The sequence below is a fragment of the Astyanax mexicanus genome, chromosome 20 (assembly GCF_023375975.1).
Source record: "Astyanax mexicanus isolate ESR-SI-001 chromosome 20, AstMex3_surface, whole genome shotgun sequence".
NCBI classification, from domain to species: Eukaryota; Metazoa; Chordata; class Actinopteri; order Characiformes; family Acestrorhamphidae; genus Astyanax; species Astyanax mexicanus.
The window spans coordinates 7,208,838-7,232,968 of NC_064427.1; the positions used below are offsets into that span (position 1 = coordinate 7,208,838).

General features: G+C 37.3%; 1 protein-coding gene across 2 annotated transcripts in view; it reads left to right on the forward strand.

Moving 5' to 3' along the window:
- The window catches only part of kirrel3a (kirre like nephrin family adhesion molecule 3a), a 277,571-nt gene that overhangs the window by 178,042 nt on the left and 75,398 nt on the right, over positions 1-24,131 (forward strand). For both annotated transcript variants that reach the window (XM_007244712.4, XM_049468642.1), the window contains 2 exons: positions 16,813-16,970; positions 23,048-23,198. In XM_007244712.4, coding sequence (XP_007244774.2) covers positions 16,813-16,970; positions 23,048-23,198 — 309 coding nt within the window. The remainder of the gene's footprint in view (positions 1-16,812; positions 16,971-23,047; positions 23,199-24,131) is intronic.

Here is a 24,131-nt window from a genome sequence, read left to right on the forward strand (position 1 = left end):
ATATATATATATAAATGTGAACTAATAACAAATTATAAATCAATACTGTATGTTTGAAAACTGATATATTGAACATTGCCAAACAAAATATCATGATGCAATAAATATATATATATATATTTTTTTTTTTTCTTACACCCCTATGATGTGCTTCTACTGTTTGTCTACAGTTACCCACGGCTAACTCATTTTAATCTCTTTATTAAAGCTTTTAAAGATAAAAAAATCATCAAATCATGTCAGCCCCTATTCCAAACAGATAAAATTGGATTAAACAGAAATCTCTAAATATTCCACCCATCAACACGTATGAACCTACACATATGCTCTTCTCATTTGAATGAAGTAGTACGAGTGAGAAATGACGGATATAAAAATGCCGCACACATAACCGCGTCTTCTTCCTAAGGGTTAACTACCCTGCTAGGTGCTATAGATGTTAATTTTGCTGAATCTTAGCGGCGTTTGGAACAGCTGTTTCTCATCTCCTGAATGCCACACTTTGTTGGAGAGCCAGCGAGCGTAGAGGAACATCTGCAGCAGCACTTAGCTTTGGTGAAAGCTCGGCTCGTGCGGATCGGCCCGTCCTGACGACAGTATTTCACTCTGAACGCCTCTCTTTATTGACTCTCCATTTTTAATACCCAGACGTACCTCACGGCCACCGGCTCCCTGTAATCCCGGACCCCCCGAACGCAGCTTCGGCTATATTTGTCTCTCTTTTGAAATCGTAACATATCAGTAAAAAGTGACATTATGACATTTTTTGCAGGTTGGAGGGGTGGGATGATGAAGAGGAGGGTGAATTGTCACACTCTCTCCTCTGCTCTCCCTGCTGCTTTGATGCTGTCACTGCGAGTTGAGCACAATAGGTAGGGACTGGTTGGGAACAGAAGCATGTAGACACGAGCTGAAAGCCTCGTCTCGCCGGCGTGATCATGCTGGAGGGCTTTCGAGCTTTGGGCCGGTGGGCCGCCCGTGCTTCCCCGTCTCTGAGCAGGGAGCACATTTTTGGGGGGACTGTTCTTTGTTAAACTATCATATAAAAAAAAGGAGTCCAATAAAACGTTTAGCACGTTTTAACCTTTCCTAATAACAGTGTTATTTTTGGATAATGTACTGTACTGGTGCATCTTGAATTGTGAAACTCTATAAATTATACATTATACATTATATAGATGTATTACAGACCAGTTGATATTTTTCGGGAGTATGAGCAGTGTGCTGCTGGAAGTCCTGCTGGAAAATGAAATCCGCATCACCATAAAAGTTGTCAGTAGCAGTGGGAAGCATGTGAAGTGCTGTAAGATTTTCAGGGAATGAAAATGGCTCTCCAAACCATCAGTGATCATCAGTAAATTTAAATTTTCATTTGGAAATTAAGAGACCCTGAGAGTCTGGAGGAAGAGTGGAGAGACACACAGTCTAAACTGCTTGAGGTCTAGTGTGAAATTTCCACCAATCAGTGATGGTTTGGTGGAGAGACATGTCTGTCATCTGCTGGTGTTGGTCCACTGTGATATACAGTATCAAGTCCAAAGTCCAAATCTTGAGGAAAGTCTTCCCTGGGACTACAAGTGCAATAGCAACAAATACAGTAGACTAGTGACACAAGTAACACACTACCAATATGGGGGTACCAAAGCAACCACCTTACAACACCCTTGCAACCACCTGAGGTACCCAACCTAGCAACACCCTAGCAACCACTAAGCAAGACTGTAGGAACCATAGCCATACCCATCCTAGGATACCACAGCAGCCACCTGCTAATCTTGTAGAATTTGTTTCATGGGCAGTAGAGACAGTTACTTCAACAAAAGCATGATAAACTCTTATTTAACATTCTCGATTCCCTCGAGAACTATAATAAACTGAAAATAAATTGTTGGATTTTGTATGAAAATGTTATGTACATCGGCTGCACATCATAAAGTTATGTTTTGACCAATGTTGTCAAACCAACATGACTTTCTTATATTATATTAAAGCTATTATTTCATGCAAAATATAGTCAAATGCAATTGGTTAACCCAACATGACTTATTATCTTAAACCTACTCTTTCATGTAAATTATAGTCGAATGTAATTCGTTTAACCAACATAACTTTTATGTTAGAGCTATTAGATCCTTACAATTAAAGTGAATTCGAATTCTAACAACACAATTAACATTTCTCATTAATACATTGAATTTTGTCAAATGTCTTTCATGTGAAGCACATGGTGTGTTAAATTGACCTAACCTCCATAAATGTCTCCATAAATTTCTATTTTAATACATTTTCTATGATTTAAACATGCTCAGATGAAAAATACAAATAAATAAAGTGAAATATTTTTGTAAAGCATTTTTTTTAAGTTCAGCAACCCTCCTTTTTTCCCCATTTTTTCAGTGTATCATTGAATAAATGTCCCATATGTGACAGTTTTATTTTTATTAAAGTTCTTCAACTTAAAGACTTTAAACAGGGCCTGTTAGACTGTTAAGAACGTGCGAAGCTGGCTGTTAAAGAAAACTGTATTCTTACATAAGCTTATGTTTAGTATGCTTTTAGGCCGTTTCTTCCTCCACTGAGAGCCTACATTATCCCTCTGTGCTCTGCGGTGGGAGCTTGTGAAACCAGAGCAGCTCTGCGTCTCTTTCAAAAAAAAAAAAAAAAAAAAGAATACTCCTCAGCTTGTCTGACTAAAATACAGTGATGCTGTTTCAGAGTGCAGCCTTTCCTCTGTAATAAAACAGGCCGAGCGGTCAGCTTGGATAACATGCCCATACATTAGAGCAGAGCTGGCAGCTTTGCTTCCTGTAGTTCGTTTTTTTTAATGTGGTCTTCAGTCTTGCAATGTCTTCAAATGTCTTCAAAGATGCTCTAAAACTTTATCACTCATTCACTTTAAAGTTCTAATTCCATCCTTTTTAAATTGATTTTAAAATGTATAGTTGTGGTCTTTTAGTATGAATAAATGTTATATAAGTCATTTTCTGTGGGAAAAAAAGCACTTAGGTGTTTCTATTTAGCCCTGCTTTAGATCACCGAATTAGAGGTCTCTGAAGAAAGACAGGTTTTGGCTCTTGCTCATGAATATTCATACATGCAAAAAAAAAAAATATATATATATATATATATATATCGCCTCTGATTGGCTAACAGCACTGCAGCAGAGAACACTTTCCTGCCTTCCCCCACAGTCAGATTTACAGCTCCAAAAGTCAAAAGTTCAAATGTTTTCAGAGATACATTTTTTAGTTATAAAGATATAGCACTGAGTGCTACGTAAAGTTAACCCTCAAACTTTATGTAACGTAAGACAAGAGCGGCCACGCAACTGAGAAACGTTATCAGATGTTATCAACTCTCTTGCTACCTTGTCAAACCGTCCTTTCTTAGTGTTTTAAGAAACACTTGTCTCGGTAAAACACAGAATCAACCGGAGATCCGATTTAAACCTACAGTTACTTACACAAGATAGCTAACGCTAGCTAGCTCTGTAAACAGAAGCTGTAAGCTCTGTCTGTGGGCGGTCCTGAGCCGATGTGGGCAAGACCAAGAAGTCACTGGTTGATGTCGACACTTTACATCTCTCTGATCAACTCGTATTTCTGAGGGTTTTCTTTTATTAGCTACTGCAGACAATGGGGGTTTAGAAACGGTTTCATATGCAGCATCATATACAACTCAGATAGACCTGTAGTACTCCACAAAGAACAAGAAAATGTGTTTTTAGCTGATGGAGACCTTTAAACGACAGCACACTAGTAACCGCCTTCAACTAACAGCTAGGATATATATAGAAATATAACTGAATCATAAAATAGAATAGAAAGCTGACTATATCTACACGTAGTAAACACAGTGTAATAGCAGATCAGAACCTATTTTATAGAGAAAAGTGTTTCTCTAAGCTATCTCTAAGGTTTTTGATGGGTGTATTCTCTTATTGTGTCCTTGAACAGAGGACACTAAAAAACATGAAACTCCAGCGTTTGATCTGAAGATTTTTTTTTTGCTCTGACAGTTTATTGACTTAAAAAAAACAGCAAACTCTATTTCACATACCCACATACATACACACACATGCCTATAATTTATATAGAATGTGTATATTAGTGCTGTCAAGCGATAAAAAAATTTTATACGATTAATCATGACAATATTCTGTGATTAACTGTGATTAATCGCAGCGCAGATTGGACGTGCAGCACAGATGTGAGCAGTGAACGTTGCACATTACTGCATGTGTAAACAGCATGGAGCAGCAGAGACAGTGTTTGTTCATAGCAGTATATTCTTCTAATCTGGCTAATATATTAGATTTCACTCCACATAATCAGCAGTTTAGCTGAATTAAAAAAGTATATTTGATAACTAGACGGATCGAACCACTCAAGAAAAAAAAAAAAAAGTTAGCCAGGGGTGGGCAGATTACAGCAGAGGCTGGATCCTGCTGGACCCTGCTGAGACCTGGACATTTGCTTGGTTTGCATTTTAAAACTATCCCATGCCATCTGAGATCAGAAGGACCGAATTATTCCAAAAATAAAATAGCTATAAATAAACATAATAAATTTCAAACCTGAAACTCAATGAGAATTTTTACCTGGACTGGCTGTAGAAACGTTTGACTGGGATTCCCGCCATCTTGATTTCAATCAATTGAGCATTATGTTGTCATGTGACCTCTAGATGGTTCTAGAATGTCTCCATATGAGGCCAACGGGTCAATTAAAAAAAAAAAAAAAACAGAAGAACAGAAGAAGAAGAAAGTATCGTGCTGCAGGGAGGCAGAGATGTGATGTCCACATATGAGGACACAGGTTCTTAAGAGGTTATAGATATATGTTTATATATATATATATATATATATATATATATATATATATATATTGAGTCATAACCCTTGTATCGTGCTTTATATCATATTGCCAAGTTCTTGCCAACACATAGCCCTGATTTAAAATGCAATTAAGTGATATATTATGATACTTGGCGATTCCTTTGATCCTCATAACCGCTAATCAGTAAACACAACAACATGGCTAGCTGAGAAAGGTCAGTCACATGACCTGAAAAAAGAAGGATTCCAGGGGAAGCGCTGAAATGACCATGTCCAAAGCTGAATCTAAAGGTTAAATAACTGAAATTTTCTTGTTGTTTTTTTTTTTTTCACTTTTCTAAAAACTATTCATGTTTTCGGTACACCGGGAAAGATAGATGCTCTGCACTATTGATTGCCGCTATGGTTTGTCCAGTACAGGATTGCAAAGAATACCTATGAATAACTTCTATTCACAAGTGTAATAATTCAATTACGGCAGCGTCTCAGAGCCCAACGCAGAACGCAGACAGGAGTCTGAAGGCGTAAACACACGCAAGGTCACTCCAGCTTTTCTGCTCCGAAGCGGCCTGACAGACAATGGCTCCAGTCGCAAAGCCATTCTTGACTCAGGTGGCGAACAAAAAGCGTCAAAATGTCTTACAAATCAGCAAAGCAAGGCCGTACACAGATCAGCGCTGGGTTTGTTTGCACAGATTCTGTCAGCAGCCAAGTGATTTTCGACATGGAGGACATTGGCATGGTTTCTTCTCTCTGACCCTACAGCTTTAAATATCTATTAAAGCCAGTAAAATACATATATATATATATATATATATATATATATGTCTCTATTCTGTATTTTAGTGCTGCTGCTAAAGCTGCTGCTGCTGCTGCTGCTTTAACTCACTATAAATAAAGGCACCTCAAAGTTCTTTATATAGATGATCAAACAAACTTTTAATATATAACAAATTAGGGCTGTATGATATTGAAAAAAAAATGACATTGCAAATTGACAAATGTTCTTTTTTCGACAATATATATCGGAATATTAAACAATGCAGGGCCCATGACACGTTTACACGTTTACAAGCACGTGCCCAACCATGTGGATGGAGGCCATGTACTTAACACCTTGTGTTTAGTCCTGCCCCCCCCCCTTGCAACATGATGTATTTAATTTAAATGCCTTAAGTGACATCACACATCCTGCGGTGTGACTAGATAGATAGATAGATAGATAGATAGATAGATAGATAGATAGATAGATAGATAGATAGATAGATAGATAGATAGATAGATAGATAGATAGATAGATAGATAGATAGATAGATAGATAGATAGATAGATAGATAGATAGATAGATAGATAGATAGATAGATAGATAGATAGATAGACACTTTAGTGATCCCGAAGGAAATTTAAGCATCCAGCAGCAACAACACAACACAATAAGCAACATGTTCAAACATAAAAACAAAGAAGAATAGAAAATATATAAAGCTATTAAAAACTTGCTATACAAGGTAAAGATATATCTGTAAACGGAGCAGTGCAGTAGATGTTGCTAATGGTCATTAAATATCTAAATAATTAAAGTGTAATGTGCAATGACTGTGCACGTCGCTATAACTATTTAAAGAAACAGGAAACACACTATAATTAGAAACACCTGGGGAAGGGGCGGAGCAACAAATGAGAAACAGGTGGAAAAGTACTGAGACGGGAGACACAGGGGAGCACAGGTCACGTGGGGAAAACACACAGACACGAGACGAGACCAGGATGTGACAGTAAGTAGATGTAGAAATGTATAATGTATCCACAGTATAACTTTCATTTAAAATGAATAACATACTTCAAAAAATATATAAAATAAAGAAAATAGCTATAATTCCGCATTAGATTCAGACAGAGTTTGTAAAGCTTATGCAAACCTCACAGCAGCAGCAGCAGCAGCAGCTAGGGAAAATGCATTCATGTGAGCAGCATGAATAGATCAGATTTAAATGGAATGCTGTCAATGATAGCAGAGATATAACATTTTCTATTAATTCATATCATATTCATATCTTAGGTTTTGTAATTGGTTATATTGTATTTAAAGTAAATGCAGTCTAAAGTAGTTACTGCTGTAGACACTGATAATAATGTAATAATGTAGCTAGCTATGCTAACCCTGCATTCCACCAGGCTATTTAACCTTATTTACATCATAGATAACCAGCTTTCACACACAGTATAAAATAATCAGAGCTTATATTAATGACCTGAACCCAATAAAACCCGCTGGAATGTAATCAAGAGGAAGATTGATGCCATTAAAAGCCATCAAACCACAATACATCAAACAGAAATGAACCGCTTGATTTTTGTTCCTCCAGGAGTGGCATAAGGTCAACTAAAAAGCAGTGTGTAAGACTGGTGGAGATTATGCCAAGAAGCATGAAAATTGTGAATAAAAAACAGGATTATTCCAAAAAAATCAGTAAAACATTAGTATTGTTGTAACCAAATTAATATGAACTTATCTCTTTGCACTATTTTACAATATATATTTATTTGTAGTGTGGGATAAATGATGTCAGTAGTTAATAGAATAAAACAATTAAATTCATTTAACTCAAACATATACCTATAAATAGTAATATCTGAGAAACTGATCATTTTAGTGGTCTCTTATTTATTTATTTATTTATTTATTTATTATTTTTTACTAATATGTTGTATTTTGCTAAAAAATATTAATAATATGACAAAATATATAATGTAATGAAAATAATGTAATATATAAACATCTACCACAATAATAAAGACCAGAACCACAAATATTTTTAAAGCTGCCTTTACTACAACGTTTCTCACTATATATATTTATACTTTTTTAATAGTTTTAAATGTGATGACAATATTGGACCTAGGACCCCAGCAATGGGAAACTAATACACATGTATGTTTGTATGTATAGAGTTCTGTAAAAAAAAATAAGAGAGCACTTAAAATCATCAGTTTCTTTGATTTTACCAAATTAAAAAACTCTGGAATATAATCAAGAGGAAGATGGATGATCACAAACCATCAAACCAAGCTGAACTACTTGAAGTTTTGCACCAGGAGTAAAGCAGCATAAAGTTATCCAAATCCAGGATTATTCCACCAAACATTTTGATTTCTGAACTCTTAAAACTTTATAAATATGAACTTGTTTTTTTATTTATTTATTTATTGCATTAATAGGTCTGAAAGCTCTGCATTTTTTCTTTATTATTTCAGCCATTTCTCATTTTCTGCGAATAAATGATCTAAATTACAATATATTTATTTGAAATTTGGGAGAAATGTTGTCTGTAGTTTATAGAATAAAACAACAATGTTTGTTCTACTTAAACATAAACTTAAAAATAGCTATAAAATCAGAGAAACTGATTCAGAAACTGAAGTGGTCTTTTAATTTCTCCCAGAGCTGTATATATATATATATATATATATATATATATATATATATATATATATATATATATATATATATATATATATATATTTGTGTGTGTGTATAGTGTAACAACATCTGCTTACCCAGAGTGTTTGTTGTGATTGTATGGAAATGCATGGTGTAATTGAATTAATCTCATACAAAGGCTTATTTTAACTTTATTCATTTATATTTTTATAATATTGCTAAGAAGATAAAGAGCTCTTTTTTTATTCCCAAAGCTAAAGGCAGGTCTCCTCTCAGCTCCTCCGTGTTAAATATTAATATTCTCACTGTCACACAGTTTCCTCTCACTCTGTCTCTGTAAGAATGTTTTCTTGTCTCCGTCTCTGCACACCTTTCCACGCACCCGCACCCAAAGTACTTTATAGAAATATATTTCCAGCCGTGAGCGAACGTGAGTGAAGTGACCCTTAACAGAGGCTCCTAAAGCCTGAGCTTTCAGATTTCCATTAAGCTCAGCCACGCTGCAATTAACTGAGGTGGCATCAGCATCCAGAGACAGGCTCCTTTAACCCGGCTTATCTGAGTCTTACTTACACACAAGGGTGAGCCATATGGTAACATGTGACATCCAGAGATGTGCTCAGGTTCTGCAGCACTTTAGAGCTTTAGAGGCGACAGCACTGGAATACTGAAGCTACTGTTTAGATATTGCTTATGGGAGGAAGTGGAGGAAATATACAACCTTCAATTCAGTAAAAAGCATCACCCGGTAAAATGTATTGTGTTTTATCAGGGATATAAAATATGGTAGTTTTTAATGTTGCCCAGGGTGTGTTATTAAAAGGGTCTCATCATTAAAACACCTTAAATTCACTTAAATTCACTTTACACCAAAAAAGCATTAATTTGTTTTCAAAAGGATGCATTAATAAACAGTACTTAACAGTACATATTAATAATTAACACTAGTTAAGACATTTTAAACTTATGTCTCTATTCATTATATTCATAAAGTCTTAATTAGTCTCAATTAATACTTAGTAGAGACATTATTTACCATTATTTTCTGAAAAATACAGTAATAATAAACTGTAAAGTCTATAAATATAATATATATATATATACATATAATGTTCCTGTATAATATAGTAATAACAAGCTTTCATTAAAGTCTGTAAATATAAAATCTATACATATATATATATATATATATATATCCAGACCTGCAGATATATATTTTTTTTTTAACTAATTAAAGCTACTGATGGTATAATATACAGTATTTATCTGACATATTAACATATTAGCACGTCCTTATTTCAGTGAGGAGAAGATAGCAGCACCTCGTGTTGATGATGTTTTAAGCAGCAACTGCATGGTTAGCTCTGGCAGCTCATTAGCTCATTTAAAACCAGGCAGAAGGAAATTTTTCAAACAAAAACATTTTAATTACTCTGTGCTCACAAATCATCAAATTTACATGTATAAAGTGTATTTTTATATATTTTAAAAGTAATTTTGTAGCCATAGTAGTTGATTTTGGAGAAACTGGTAATATTTTATTGCTTTGTTTGGATGCCAATTAGCTGCTAAAGTGTCACAAAAAATATTTTATCACCTCTATTCTGCCAGAAATCTTTCTAACCCACTTTGAAAATCAAGTATTTTAACTGTCAAATAAGAAGAATGAGAGTAACAGATTTCCATCTGATTGCTTTTATTTCTGTTTATAAGGAAGTAAGTAATCTACAGTTACAGTAGATACAGCAATCACCAGCATTATCTGTTGTATCCATGCTTCTTCTTCTTCTTCTTCTTCTTCTTCTTCTTCTTTTTCTTCATCTTCTTCGCCTTCTTTTTCTTCTTCTTCTTCTTCGCCTTTGTCATTTTCTTTATCATCTTTGCCTTCTTCATTGTCTTTCTCTTTCGTGGTCTTTGTCTTTGCCTTATTTTTCACATTTTTCTTTGTCTTCTTCTTCTACCTCTTTGTCTTAATCTTCTTCATCTTCATCTTTTTCTTCTCCTTTCATCTTCTTTGCCTTCTGCTTTGGCTTCATTATTTTCTTTGCCTTTGTCTTCATCTTTTTCGTCTTTTCCTTTGTCTTCATTATTGTTTTGTTATTTGTTTTCTTTTTTGTCTTCTTTATTGTTTTCTTCTTCTTCTTCTTCGTCTTCTTCGTCTTCTTTTTTTGCCTTCTTCATCATCTTCTCCATCTTTGTCTTCATCTTCTTTGTCTTTGCCTTCGTCTTCCTCATTGTTTTCTTCTTCATCTTCTTGTTTGTGTTCTTCTTCATCATCATCTGCATCTTTGCCTTTGTCTTCTTCTTTGCCTTCTTCATCATCTTCTCCATCATCTTCTCCATCGTTATCTTAATTATTTTTTATTTGCGTTGTTTTCTTCTTCTTCTTCTTCTTCTTCTTCTTCTTCTTCTTCTTCTTCTTCTTCTTCTTCTTCTTCTTCTTCTCCATCTTTGTCTTCATCTTCTTCGTCTTTGCCTTCGTCTTCTTCATTGTTTTCTTCTTTGTCTTCTTGTTTATGTAAGATGGTTGTCTGCTACATTGTAATCACACTCTAAACAAACTGAACTGACCTAAACTATTCTAATTTTGTTTATTTAACTTTTTTAACATATTTTGGATCATTTTACATGTTTCTATCCAGTTATTCTAATTGGAAGGCCAATTACCCAATCCCTGTTCATCTGAACTGTTCCCATTAGTAGGAATGCCTCCAGCAGTGCAGTAGCAGAATGAAGACTAACCAGCCACACCTCTCAGTCTCTTTTTGACCTGTCTCTAATGCAATGCCACAAGCACACAGACTGCACAAATTACACTATTTAATATGACTTTTATGCAACTAAATTAACTTGTGTTTTTTTTTTGTTTCATCATCTTTTCCGACTTTGTCTTTTTCATTGTTTTGTTCTTCGTTTTATTTGTGTCCTCTTCTTCTTCTTCTTCTTCTTTGTCTTCTTTTTCGCCTTCTTTATCATCTTGTGTGTCCTCTTCTTCTTCTTCTTCTCCATCTTTGTCTTCATCTTCTTTGTCTTTGTCTTCGTCTTCTTCATTGTTTTTTCATTGCTTCAGTCTTCTTTGGTGTCTTCTTCTTCTTTATCATCATGGTTTAAATCAAGCAGTTGATCAAAATAAATGAATAAAATAGATGAAATAAATATCATATTAGCTTGTTAGCGTGCAGTTTGCGCAGTTAGCACGCTCTGATAGTTGTTGTTGTTTACAGGCTCTCTGTAATTAATTGGTCCAGATCTGTCCTGATGATGTATGCAGTTGTTGGAGGTTCTAGAAGTCCTGATAACACCAGGCACTACATCCTCAGATATGCTGAGATAGATCGCGGCGTGATTTATCACTATTTAGGACGATAACGCGTCATCACGTCGCCCACCTGCGCATATTCTCCCCACGTCTTACCCGATCAGGGTCTGCTGCTTGATGGGGAGATCGCATCTCGTTAAGAGGCTTGTGGTAAAGAGCATCCATGACTACTCGGTGTTAATCCAGCTGGAAGAGAGGGCTAATTGCTGAGGGTTTACGCGCCGCTGTGTGGCGCCGCGCCCGAACCCCGGGATGAAAGTGATTAATCCTCTCTGCTACCTATTCCTGCGAGACTGGCATCTCCACAACTAAGACTGGATCCAGGTACATTAGAAAATAGGTCACATTTCCCCAAGCGCCCCTTTCTCTCTGTTTTCCAAAATGAAATTGCTCCATTTTTCTCTTTCCTCCCCCTCCGTCCCCCATCCCTCGCTCCCTCCCTCCGCACCTCCACACCTCCGCAGACAGAACGACTCAGAGAGACGTCCCAGGGGCCCCATGTATCAAGAGGGCAGAGAGAAAAGTAATTCGGTGACAAGGAGCCAGGTTTCAGTTAGGGAGTGCTGGAGTGTTCCTGCCGCCGCTTCGAACGGCAATTAAATCGGGGGCGATTAATTTAGTCCGCTGACCCGCTCGAGACAGATCTATCGACTGGCCGTGTTAAATCGTCAATTTGGAGCCATTACGCTGAGGCATATTTGCAAACATGCCCGTAATGATGATGGGTAAGTTGATTAAGGCACTGTCAAGCCTTCCAGACTTTCAAGACTTTCAGAGTGCTTTTGAAGGAGAGAGAGAGAGAGAGCCATCTTGGATTATCAATAAATAAAAAAAGAAAGATAAAGAAAAGTCAGTGTAGTCTGCAAATAGTGCTATATTCTCCTTTTATTTATTTATTGTATGTTAGAATTTTACCAAACCAGAAAACGTGGTGCAATTATGAAAAATATAAATACAATACATACAAACCATACAAACTCTAAAATGTTTTACTCTGTTCATGTTTTGCTTGGTCAAATTTGTTTTATTTGTTAATATACCACATTTTCTCCTTCATTTCAGACTGGCAATTCATAAAAAAATATATATAATATATATGGCATGATTTATTTTTATTTATATTTATTTATTTTTTTAAGCATTAATTTATTTTATTGTTGATTATTACAGCCAATGAAAACTCAAAAAAAAAATCAGTGTCTCAGAAAATATTACAATATTATATAAGACCAATTGGTACTTTTGGTGCAGTGTGGGCAGTGTGCCAAGTCCTGCTGGAAAATGAAATCCACATCTTCATAAAAGTTGTCAGTAGAGGAAAGTAAGATGGTAAGTGCTGTAAGATTTTCTGCACTGACTTTGAACTTATATGAGATATAACACAGTGGATCAACACCAGCAGATGACAAACATATCTCTCCAAACCATCACTGACCATCAGTAAATTTTACTGAATTTCATTTGTGAATTAAGGGAGCAGAGTCTGGAGGAAGAGTGGAGAGACACACAGTCCAAACTGCTTGAGGTCTAGTGTGAAGTTTCCTCCAATCAGTGATGGTTTGAACCAAACCAAAACCATCTATTTGAAATGTATGTGTATTTTTTTTACCTCATTATTAACTCTAAATTGCTTCCTCCCAATTTTGTTGGAATGTGCAGCAGGGCTGGAATGCAGGTATGAATGTAGTATATTAATAAAAAAAAAGAAAAAAAATGAAGTTAAACAGATAACATATAAAATACCTTGCATTTATACATAAATTAATGTCTGCACTGAAATAAATGTAAATTAAATTCATGCTTTTTTTTTGTGTTTTTCATGCTGTCTTCACTTTTTTTTCTCATTTGCGATGTGTTGAAAGAGTGCATTCTGTCACTTATACACACAAACCCGATAATCAAAACACAAAGACGCGTGAAAAAGTTATAGTTTACTGTAGGAAAACAGCCTTCGGGTTCAATCTGCTGAAACATCTGTCTGTTCACTGTCTAAATTGGCAGATGTTGTTACTGTGGGAAGACAAGGAGATAAACAAAATCACGTTCTTCTTTTACTTGTTTAACTACAGAAAAACCTCTATCTTACGGCTGTGTCTGATTTTCCCTGATTTACCATGATTTAAATTAGGGCTGTCACATTATAATGCATAAAAACAAGTCATTAAAGTTCATTAGAGGGAGTTTTTTAAGTCTATGCAAGTTATTAATTCATTTTTTTACTTCCTAGATAAAATTCAATTGGATTGTACAGTTTAAAATACTTTGATCCGATTTGATTTAATAATCATTTAAAAAAATAATTTAAAAGTAATGAAAAATATTGCTACGTGTACAGTAGGGGTGTGCCATATTGTATCGAACACATATATTATATTCACATACACACAGAACGGCCAGACAAGTATCTATATTTCCTTATACTCTTGTTCTCTATCTCTTTTATGACTTTTCTATCTGTTTATATCCACACACAAAACAAATGCTTATTTTTTCCGCATGTTCTTCTGTCTTTGTTGTCTTTGTTCCTTAATATTTGTTATTTCTTTTTGCAACATTTTGTCTTTTTTTCTCCCTCCCCTTTTTTGTTTTCCTTGTTTTTTATGTTGTTTTGTTATTTAAGGTTTTTGCCTGTTATTTTGCTTATATTATTATCTCTCTATTATATGCACAAAGACCACAGAAACTATGTCTCTGTATAAACACTAATAAAGCTTAATTAGTCCTTTGAAAAGGGGGAGTGGCAGAAAAAAAATACACACACACATATATATATATATATATATATATATATATATATATATATATATATATATATCATGACAGTAATATCATAATTTGAAAAATCTATAGTGTGATTTATTATTATTATTATTATTATTATTATTATTATCAATTTTTTTTTTTATTACAAAATATTTAATAGATACAAAATGGTTTACATATTTTATTTGGTTGTTCATGCTGGTTATTTAAAAGATATATACTTTAATACATTTTTTTATACATTAATAGCCTATTTTTCTTTTTTTTTTCATATCGCCAAGAATATCATTTTCACATGAATACCCTGAATTATCGTGATTATTGTGGTTTTAGGGCCATATTGCCCACCCCTAGTGTCTTGAAGTGTCTTGAAAGATCACACTAACAAAAAATAAATAAATAAAACAGGTTCACGTACAGAAGGCGGTCTCTGTGCAGGTTGCATTAAATCATGTCTTTCAATTTTTTTTTTATATTATGTAATATCATTGGAATCGCACAGTTAAAACAGCAGGCAGCAGTGCATCTCCTCTCGCAGGAGTTAAATTGAGTTTTAGGACAGTGACGACTTTGGAAGTTTGCCTCTCAGCTTTTGGCTCTCCATCCTTCTTCTTCTCCAAAAAGCGATCCGACAGAAAGATGGTGTGATATTTATGGAGGCTGAGGGGAGAGCTATTCATTCACTTTCACAGCAGCGCGGGTTCCCGAACTGTAGGGTGCTGCGGCGGAGTGGGGGGGGGGGGGGGGGCGGGCACTTGATTGGTACCAGTGAGGTAATCCTGGGTAATAAATCAGCCATCGCTTCCCTCACAGATGAGCGCGGGGTACAAGGCCGAGCCTCAGAAAGCCTGACAGGCTGCTGTGAGATATGAGCTGAGGTCAGCTCAGTGAATGAAGTCCTCAGCAGAGCCGTTCCTCCAGCTTTTACTGTTCCTGCCTGATGGCATTCACCTACAGAGAGAGAGGGTCTCAGGACAAGCTTTAGTTTTTAATATTATTCTAGATCTACTGACTTATATGATTATAATGTTACAGTATGCAATATACAGCTTAAAGACCACCAAATTGAAAACCTCTGAAATATATTCAGAGAAAGAGGAAGACGGATGATCACAAGCCATCAAACCAAGCTGAACTGCTTGAATTTTTGCACCAGGAGTCAACAGCATAAAGTTATCCAAAAGCAGTGTGTAAGACTGGTGGAGGAGAACATGATGCCAAGATGCATAAAAAACTGTGATTAAAAACCAGGGTTATTCCACCGAAATATTGATTTCTGAACAAGTGGTCCAGAAGTCTAAAGCGCTGCCACTATGATCGGGGGATCGCTGGTTTGAATCCCAGTCATGCAGCTTGTCATCAGCTGCCGGAGCCCTGAGAGATGGCGTTCTTTCCCCTCATCACTCCAAAGGGTGATGTCGATCAGCATGAGGCGTCTGTGAGCTGATGTATAGGAACCGAGTTGCTGTGCTTTCCTCCGAGTGCGCTGTGATGCTACTTTATCTGCAAGGTGGACCAACCTGGTAGAAGTCCCTAAATGTAGGGATGTAGGTAAATGTAGGAAAAGAGAAAAAAATAAGTATGCAGTAAAAGAGACAGATGCAGCACTACAGTGTGGAATCATACTATATAACTAAAAAAAGTGCTTTCATATGATTATTTGAGCTGAACTGACTAACATAAAATTTTAACTGAAACTGAAATACCCTTAAAGACTGATTTAAAAATCACAATACGGCTTGTTTTATTGTTTTAAAAATCACAATATATATGATAGTATATGATACAACATGCCTTATTACACCCTTACACCCCAAAACTCCCTGGTCCACTTCCTTATGAATCCAGCGTCTCCGGAGCTCCTTCTTATCCCTGTTCTTATCCCATCTCTCCTCTTTTCCCCACCGGCTCTACCACTACACCCGCACCCCTCCACCCCCACTCCTCCCCACTCCCGCACCTCCTCCCTTTTCTGTCTCTCTTGACTAGTCAGGATGTGCCAGCTGCTTGTTGCCTTTGATTTAGGCTTGCCCTAGATATGCTCTCTAATGAGCTGAGTGCTCAATCAATAATTCACCCGAGTTTGAATGGAAACCAGGGTGATCAGAGCTGCTTAAAGAGAGGGGCTGCAATCAGTGCTATTCAGGAACCTACATTTTGCCCTTTTTTTTCTCTCTGCTCATCCCTCCGACTCTTTCTTTCTTTCTTACTCTGTCTCTCTCTCTCTCTCTCTCTCTCTCTCTCTCTCCCTCCCTCTCGCTTTCTTCTTTTCCCCTCTCTCTCTCTCTCTCTCTCTCTCTCTCTCTCTGCCTGACTTTTCCCTCTCATTTTTACACGAGATAATGGACCTCTGCCCACGCAGCGCGGGGTGTCCTCAAAGCCGGACTGTCTGAAATTCTCTTCATTGTCTGGGGGATGATCTAATCCATAGAACATTATTTTATCCTCCAGTTCCCCCTGACGACCCGGTGATCATCGGAGCCCCCATAGTGAGCCTGAGGGCGGGAGATCCGCTGAACCTGACCTGCCACGCCGACAACGCCAAACCCGCCGCCTCCATCATCTGGATCCGGAATGGAGAGGTGCTGAATGGAGCCATGTACTCTAAGGTACTCCCGCCCACCTCCCCTGCTTTCAGATGCACATGCTTAAAGAAGTTTTAGAAAGGAAGTGGAACTAAAGAAAAAACGTTTCGCCAGCAAGGTTCAAGTTTCACACCATTCTCAGTCAAGCAAAAGCCTGATGTACATTATTACACATAATATACATACATATATATATATTTTATTCCTTGATTCCCATTGGTTATATGGTAAGTCATGTAAAAATATATATATATATATAAATATATATAAAATATATATATATAAATGCAATGGACAATGAGTGTTCCAGCAGTCTAAAGTGCTGCCACTATGATAAGGGAGATCGCTGATTCGAATCCTGGTTATGTAGCTGCTATTTTAATCATACAGTTACCTGAGTAGAGCTATTTTAATCATACATTTATCTCAGCAGTGCAATTTTAATTAGATATTTACCTGAGTAGAGCTAATTTAATCATACATTTACTTCAGCAATTTGTTTTTACTTTTTTTTTACCTAGTTACAGGTACTCGAGTCACATGTGAGTGAAATTTATACATGTATTTGTACAGAGAAAGGCAAACCAGCCATTAAACTGATTTATTGTATGTGAGAACTGCACTGAATGCAGCATCACTGTACAGCAGACCACAAACCGTGTTCTCTCTGGGTGGGGACAGTAGATCCTAGGGTGATGTCGATCAGCACAAGGCGTCTGTGAGCTGTTGTATCAGAAACGAGTCGCTGCGCTTTCCTCCGATTTAAAATAGCTCTGCTGAAGTAAATGTGTGATTAGAATAGCTCTGCCCAGGTGAACCTCTGATTTAAATAGCTCTGCTGAGGTATGGGTATGATTAGAATAGCTCTACTCAGGTGATCATATAATGAAAATAGCACTGCATGGTGGGAACAGCTATAAATGTTTTTTTTTTTTTTTTTTTTTTTTTTACAGTTTCATAGTAATAATTTCATAGTTGATAGATAAAAGTTCAGTCAAAAGTTTAGGTGGACCATCTCATTCAATGTTTTAATAATAACAATGTGTTATAATAATGGGTCATAATGTGAGTTATACCTCAAAACATGCACTGCATCATCCAAAGCCACACTTTATTTACAAAGGAATGCCCATGCTACCCTCTGCCTACCACTTAAACTGCTTGCTATAGAGAAATGAGCTTTGGATCTGGATCTTTAATCAATGGAAGAATGTAATTCATCTGGTCTTTTTTTTACATAGATTTAGAGAGGGTTTACCGTACCAGACACCACTATTAGGTCTCATCTACAGTGGTTGAACAATGAAACTGAAACACCTGGTTTTGGATCACAATCATTTAAACAGGAGAAAATAGGAGAGTTGAGGTGCACATCGAATTCTACCGTGATTTAGGCAGCCGTGGTTTTATGTTTTTAGATACAATCCGGGTTAGCACCCGAACATCCCTTTCAGACAGCTTCCTCTTACAGCATCCACAGTTAATCCTGTTGGATGTGGTTGGTTCTTCTTGGTGGTTAATGCTGACATTACCCTGGATACCGTGGCTCTTGATACATCACAAAGACTTCCTGTCTTGGTCACAGATGCTCCAGCAAGACGTGCTCCAACAATTTGTCCTCTTTTGAACTCTGGTATGTCACCCATAATGTTGTGTGCATTACAATATTCTGAGCAAAACTGTGCTCTTACCCTGCTAATTGAACCTTCACACTCTTCTGTACTCTTACTGGTGCAATGTGCAATTAATGAAGATTGGCCACCAGGCTGCTCCAATTTAGCCATGGAACCTCCCACACTAAAATGACAGGAGTTTCAGTTTCATTGTCCAACCCCTGTAGTAGATAATGTATAGCCTTTTTCCTAAAAATCATATCAGATCACTCTGGCAACTCTTCGTCTTCTATGTAAATATAGCAGGCACACTCTCCACTCAAAGCAGGGAGCTATTATTATTATTATTTGATGAAGCCACCGTCTCGGCACGCCTGCATGTCCTCAAAAAGGTTGACTCTGTCAATTTAATGACAAGTGAGAAGTAATTTTTAATTTAATCCTCAGGGCAGAGCTGGAGCTCGAACGCCGCGCTTTAAATATGACAAAAAAGGAAGACATTCCAGAGCTCTCAATTATGGATGTGTTCTTAGGCAATTTGCTCTTTTTGTCAGCTGTGGGTAGGAAACCGAGAAAAGCGCGAGGCTGTGCTGGAAGGAGTGTTCCCCTGCTGATTGAGAGGAGGGGGAGGGGGGTGTAATCTGAGCGTTCTTGGTGAGCCTCACCACCCCTTCAGAAGCCCACCAGAGAGAGAGAGAGAGAGCCTGCTTATTAATTACCCAGCCCTAATTTACACACAAGCAAACTCGCCACAGGTTAGCTTCCTTTAACGGAAGCATTACTTCCCAATCCAATCAGCAGGCCGGAGTGAGCTACTCTCAAAACGCTCCCAAAATGATGGAGCACCTTAATGAGGAGGAAACGCCTGGGAAAGCAATTAGCCTGAACGATGGTTTGGGCAGTGTCTTGTAAATCAAATAAGCGCCCATTGGATGAAGGATGAAAGCGAGTCTTCTTGTCGGCGGTAAACCAGAACAGAGCCGAGGAGCTTTTGATGGGGAAATATCTGTTTAGCTTCAGAACCGTCTAAAAACTCCAACTCCAACTCGGAAGCGTTATTCATAATTGATCCATTGAGTAATACTGCATGTTTTATGATTTGAGAACTTCGCTCATCATAATACAGTTGTCCTCTTAAATCACGCTGGCAGATAAAGAAGCGAGTTGATTTAAATTTGAAGGGTTTCGCAGCAGTATCTTCTGCCGCTCCAGGGCGGAAGCTTCCCTTTTCCAGCCGCTCTTTATTGCGTGATTTGATTAAATCTGGGAGAGAATCTGATACAGCTTAGGGGAAGCAGGCTGTTATAGATGAAGTCAATATCCTTCAAGTATAGGCCCTAATGTTTTTTTATCTTCTTCTGGCGCAGAAAAGGGTCAGAAAGACAGCTCGAACAATAGCGCTCCTGCGTAGGCAACTTCGCTGGAAATGAGATGGTTCAGCAGCCGCCTTAATATAAGAGCGATAGCATCTTCCCGCACTCTCTTTAATAAGAATGAATGGTGATTAAATCCTGGTTCATTTGGTAATGCTGGACTTCATATTCTCCCCGTCTGTTCTTTCTGTAAAACTTTTGCTGAGCTCGTTTCAAAACACATGTAGAGCAAAACCATTGAACATTTTAAGGATTGAAATATCATATGCAGCATTCATAGAGCATACCATAGAGTGATGGGGAGAGAAAGAGCCATTCAACCCACCTAATATCCTCTATGGGACTCCTGGCGATGTGCGGCTGTGGTATCACTAAGAATGAAATTGGTGATCTGATACTAAGGCCAACATTTTGATGGCTGTAACACTTTGGAGTTTGCAAAGTGGACTCCTGCTAATGCTAACTGAGGTAAAACTTGAGCCACAATGTTGGCCCAATCCAATTTCTACCACTAATTTGTACCACTACCTCTTGTTTTTGAGTTAAATCCCCTAATCCCTTAAAATTGGAACAACCCTTCAAGTTCAGTAAAATAGCTGCTGCAGTTTAACAAGGGGGCAGGTTATTCTATTCCTTTATGATGATCTGAAATCAGCTTTTGTTAGCTTTTATTTTATTTTTCTGTTCCACCTTAAATGTTGCAATCTCTGCCGTCTCTTGCACCATTTAAGAAGAAATGGGAAAGTTAGCTAGCTAGCTACTGAGACATACTACTTATGTTTTTATACTATAGATAGTGGCAATAAAACATTGAAGCTACATATTAAATTATGGTAAGACAATGACTATCGCAATTCCTTATATTTGTTCTTTGGTCACTTGTGCCAGTGCCATCTTGCCAGTGATGTTCATGGTCCTCTGTTTGGAGTGTGTCTCTAAAAAAATCAGTTTTAAAGGTCATGTAGCCATAACTCTTTCCCCTACCTTTCCAGCCTAACTAGAATCAGGACACCTTACCCCTAGATGTGCACTCGCAAAACAGAGAGGTAGAGCCTGGAAGTGGTAGGGCCAAGAGGTGAAATGGGATTGGACTGTAGGTACACTGTAAACTGTAAGTTAAAAAAAAAAAACTTTCTGAAGGGTCCTTTAGTAAAATATCTAAGACCTGTTTAATGGGTTTCTCAAGGTTCCACTTATAGTATGTTACAAGTAAAACAACTTTTCTGTAATACTTCACTTGGATGCTCCATTTGATGGCCTCATTGATGCTCAAGTGGCATTCAACTAACATTTAATCAATTTTTTTACATTTCTAAAGTAATTCAAGTTTCAAGTTAGGTTTTAGGGTTGATTAGGGTTAGGTGTACATTTAGGTCCTATTTTAAATAATTTAATTCATCCAACAGAGGGTTAAGTTGAATGTCAGTTGAGCATCAACAAGGCCATAAAGTGGACCATCCAAGTAGTGTTACCAACCTCTTAGTATTGTATATCAAATTTAACAAACAATCCCACTCTCATATAGAAATGAATGTATTATATAAAACAAGATACTAATTTTGTAACTTTAGTAAAGTTAGAACAAGTTAGTAGAGGTCTGATCGTGCCCAAAAAATCCGACCCGACCCAGCCCGAGCCCTTGCACTTTCTGCCTGAGCCCAACCCAACCCGAACCATAAACTGTCATTATGAGCCCGAGCCCTTTTGCTGTTTTCGGGCTGTTTGAATGAGCGAAATATGATCAGAATTATGTTAATTAACACTGTAACATAGAAGCATAGAGCTATTATTTAATTAAAATGATTTTTAAGAACAGCTAAACACAGTGATGCAAGTCAAATGTGGAGGAGTTCACGTGTGAGAAAGAGAGAGAGAGAGAGAGAGAGAGAGAGAGAAAGAGAGAGAGATTTGGTGTTCTGGTGTATGAGCTACTCACAGGTAAAGGTTCTCACACACTGTATCTCCTGTTTCTCTTTTATCTCCTCGTGCTCATATTCTAGTCCCATACAGAATTCTGCAGCTCCCTCAGTGTTTTCTGTCGTATTTTGCGGCTAGCGCGAGCGTTTACAACTAACACTGTGGACCGCGAGGTGCTGCCGCGATGCTGCCGCTGTTGTGCCGAATCCGACTCCCTGCTGAATCCGACTCTCGCTTCGCGGACAGAATCGGCACAACACCCCCCGCTGTAGGAGTAACTGTGGGAGTGAAAACAGCGCTTATAAATAAATTCATTTTTCACTTTCAGTTTTCGTTATTTGGTTCGTTTTCGTAACAATAATAATTGGTTACTTAGCAACATTGTGATTATCACACCAGAGCTTTATTTAAAAATAAAAATATAATTAAAAAACAGATGCCTACATCTCAGACTATTTTCTGGAGCCCGACCCGACCCGGCCCGAGGAATGTGGTGGGAAATCTCGGCCGGAACCCACCCGATTTCTGGTTCGGGCAGACAGTCTAAGCTCTACAAGTTAGTAACAGGATTTGTTTTCTAATAGAGATCATATGTATAAGCTTTACCCCATGTTATCAGCCAACCAGTACAACATATATATAATATCATTCAGGCTGTAATTTCAAGGCTAACTGTGACAGTGATACATCTCTTATTTTTTCTCTGAGTGGATTTAGCCTGGTGTACTGCTGAAAACTGGGGTCAGTGGAAAAAAGCGAGGTTCACCGGCGCGTCTGCGTGTCGGTGACCGAGCAGGCAGGGCTGAAAGGCAGCTGTTATTTCCAGGGAAAAACAGTGTGTTGATGTTCTCTCCGTCAGTGTGCTCTTGGCATGCCATCTCACGCTCCTTTCGGAAGCCGGCTGACAGAGGGAGATTGATTCCATCCGCGAGATTTGACAAGATGCTCTGTACAGTAGTTGCGTGTGATCTGTGCTCGGGGAAGGGTGAGGGATTTTAGGATCAAAGGCAGTCTAACCTCCGCTCTGCAGCACTTTTCAACAGCTTCTATTCTCCCCTACCAGCTGAAGGTCAGGCAACCCGCGGTGTCCAGGCAGACGAGTGGACCCCCTTCTAAGCCCTGCTTATTGCTTTCTCTTCCTGTCTTTCTCTCTTTCTTACCCTCTATGTCTCTCTCTGTCTCTCTCTTTCTTTCTCAGACTCTGTTGAGGGACGGCCAGAGGGAGAGCACAGTCAGTACGCTCTACATATCGGCGTCCAACATCGAGAGCGGGCAGCGAATCACCTGCCGCGCCTCCAACAAAGCAGCGCCCAATGGCAAGGAGGCCACCGTCACCATCGACATCCAACGTGAGCTTCACTATTACTATTAATACAGCAGTGTTTATATAGGTTCTGATCATTTTAAGGGGGTGTACACTGAAAAAAATGATGCGTAAAATTTACGTTAAAAAAGTCTCGCAACTTTCTGCATTTGCTTTTTTTTAAGTAAATTTAATTTCAGATAAATTTAAGTAACTTCAACTCGGTTTTAAGACTTAAATGTTACATAGAGTAAATAAGTGAACTGAACTTTTTTTTTTACTTAGTTTATGCATACAATATTACCTAATTACAATTACTTAATTTATACAATATTACTCAAATAGTTTATGATACATAATATATTATAATTCTTAACATTTTCATATTTTTAGTTAAAACACACAAATTATACTGTCTCGACACATGGAAGACATGTAATACATTCTTTTTAGTATACTTACAAGAATGTATTACATGACATCCATGTGTCGAGACAGTGAAACTTGGTCTGTTTCCTAAGATTATATATAATAATATTGTATATAAATTAAGTAATTGTAATTAGATAATATCGTATGCAGAAATTAGGTAAAAGTTTCTAAAAGATACGATTGATTCATCAAAAATAAATGAAGTAAAGTTTACTAAAAGAAAGGATTGACTGAAATTCAGTCAATTATTTGTTACTCTATGCAACATTTAAGTCTTAAAACTGAGTTGAAGATAATTTAATTGATCTGAAATTAAATGTACTTAAAAAAAAAGCAAATGCAGAAAGTTGCGAAACTTTTTAAAAGTAAATTTTAAGTAATTTTTTCAGAGTAGTTGTCAAACAGGGCCAAAAAGCACAAGAGCTTGTGGTAGTAGTTATCCAGTGCTATACTAAAAAGAAGAAATCTATTAAATAGAACCTGTCTGACAACATGAAGCCGGATAGAAGATCTCAAAAAGCAGCACATTATTCCCAGATCTGAAGGA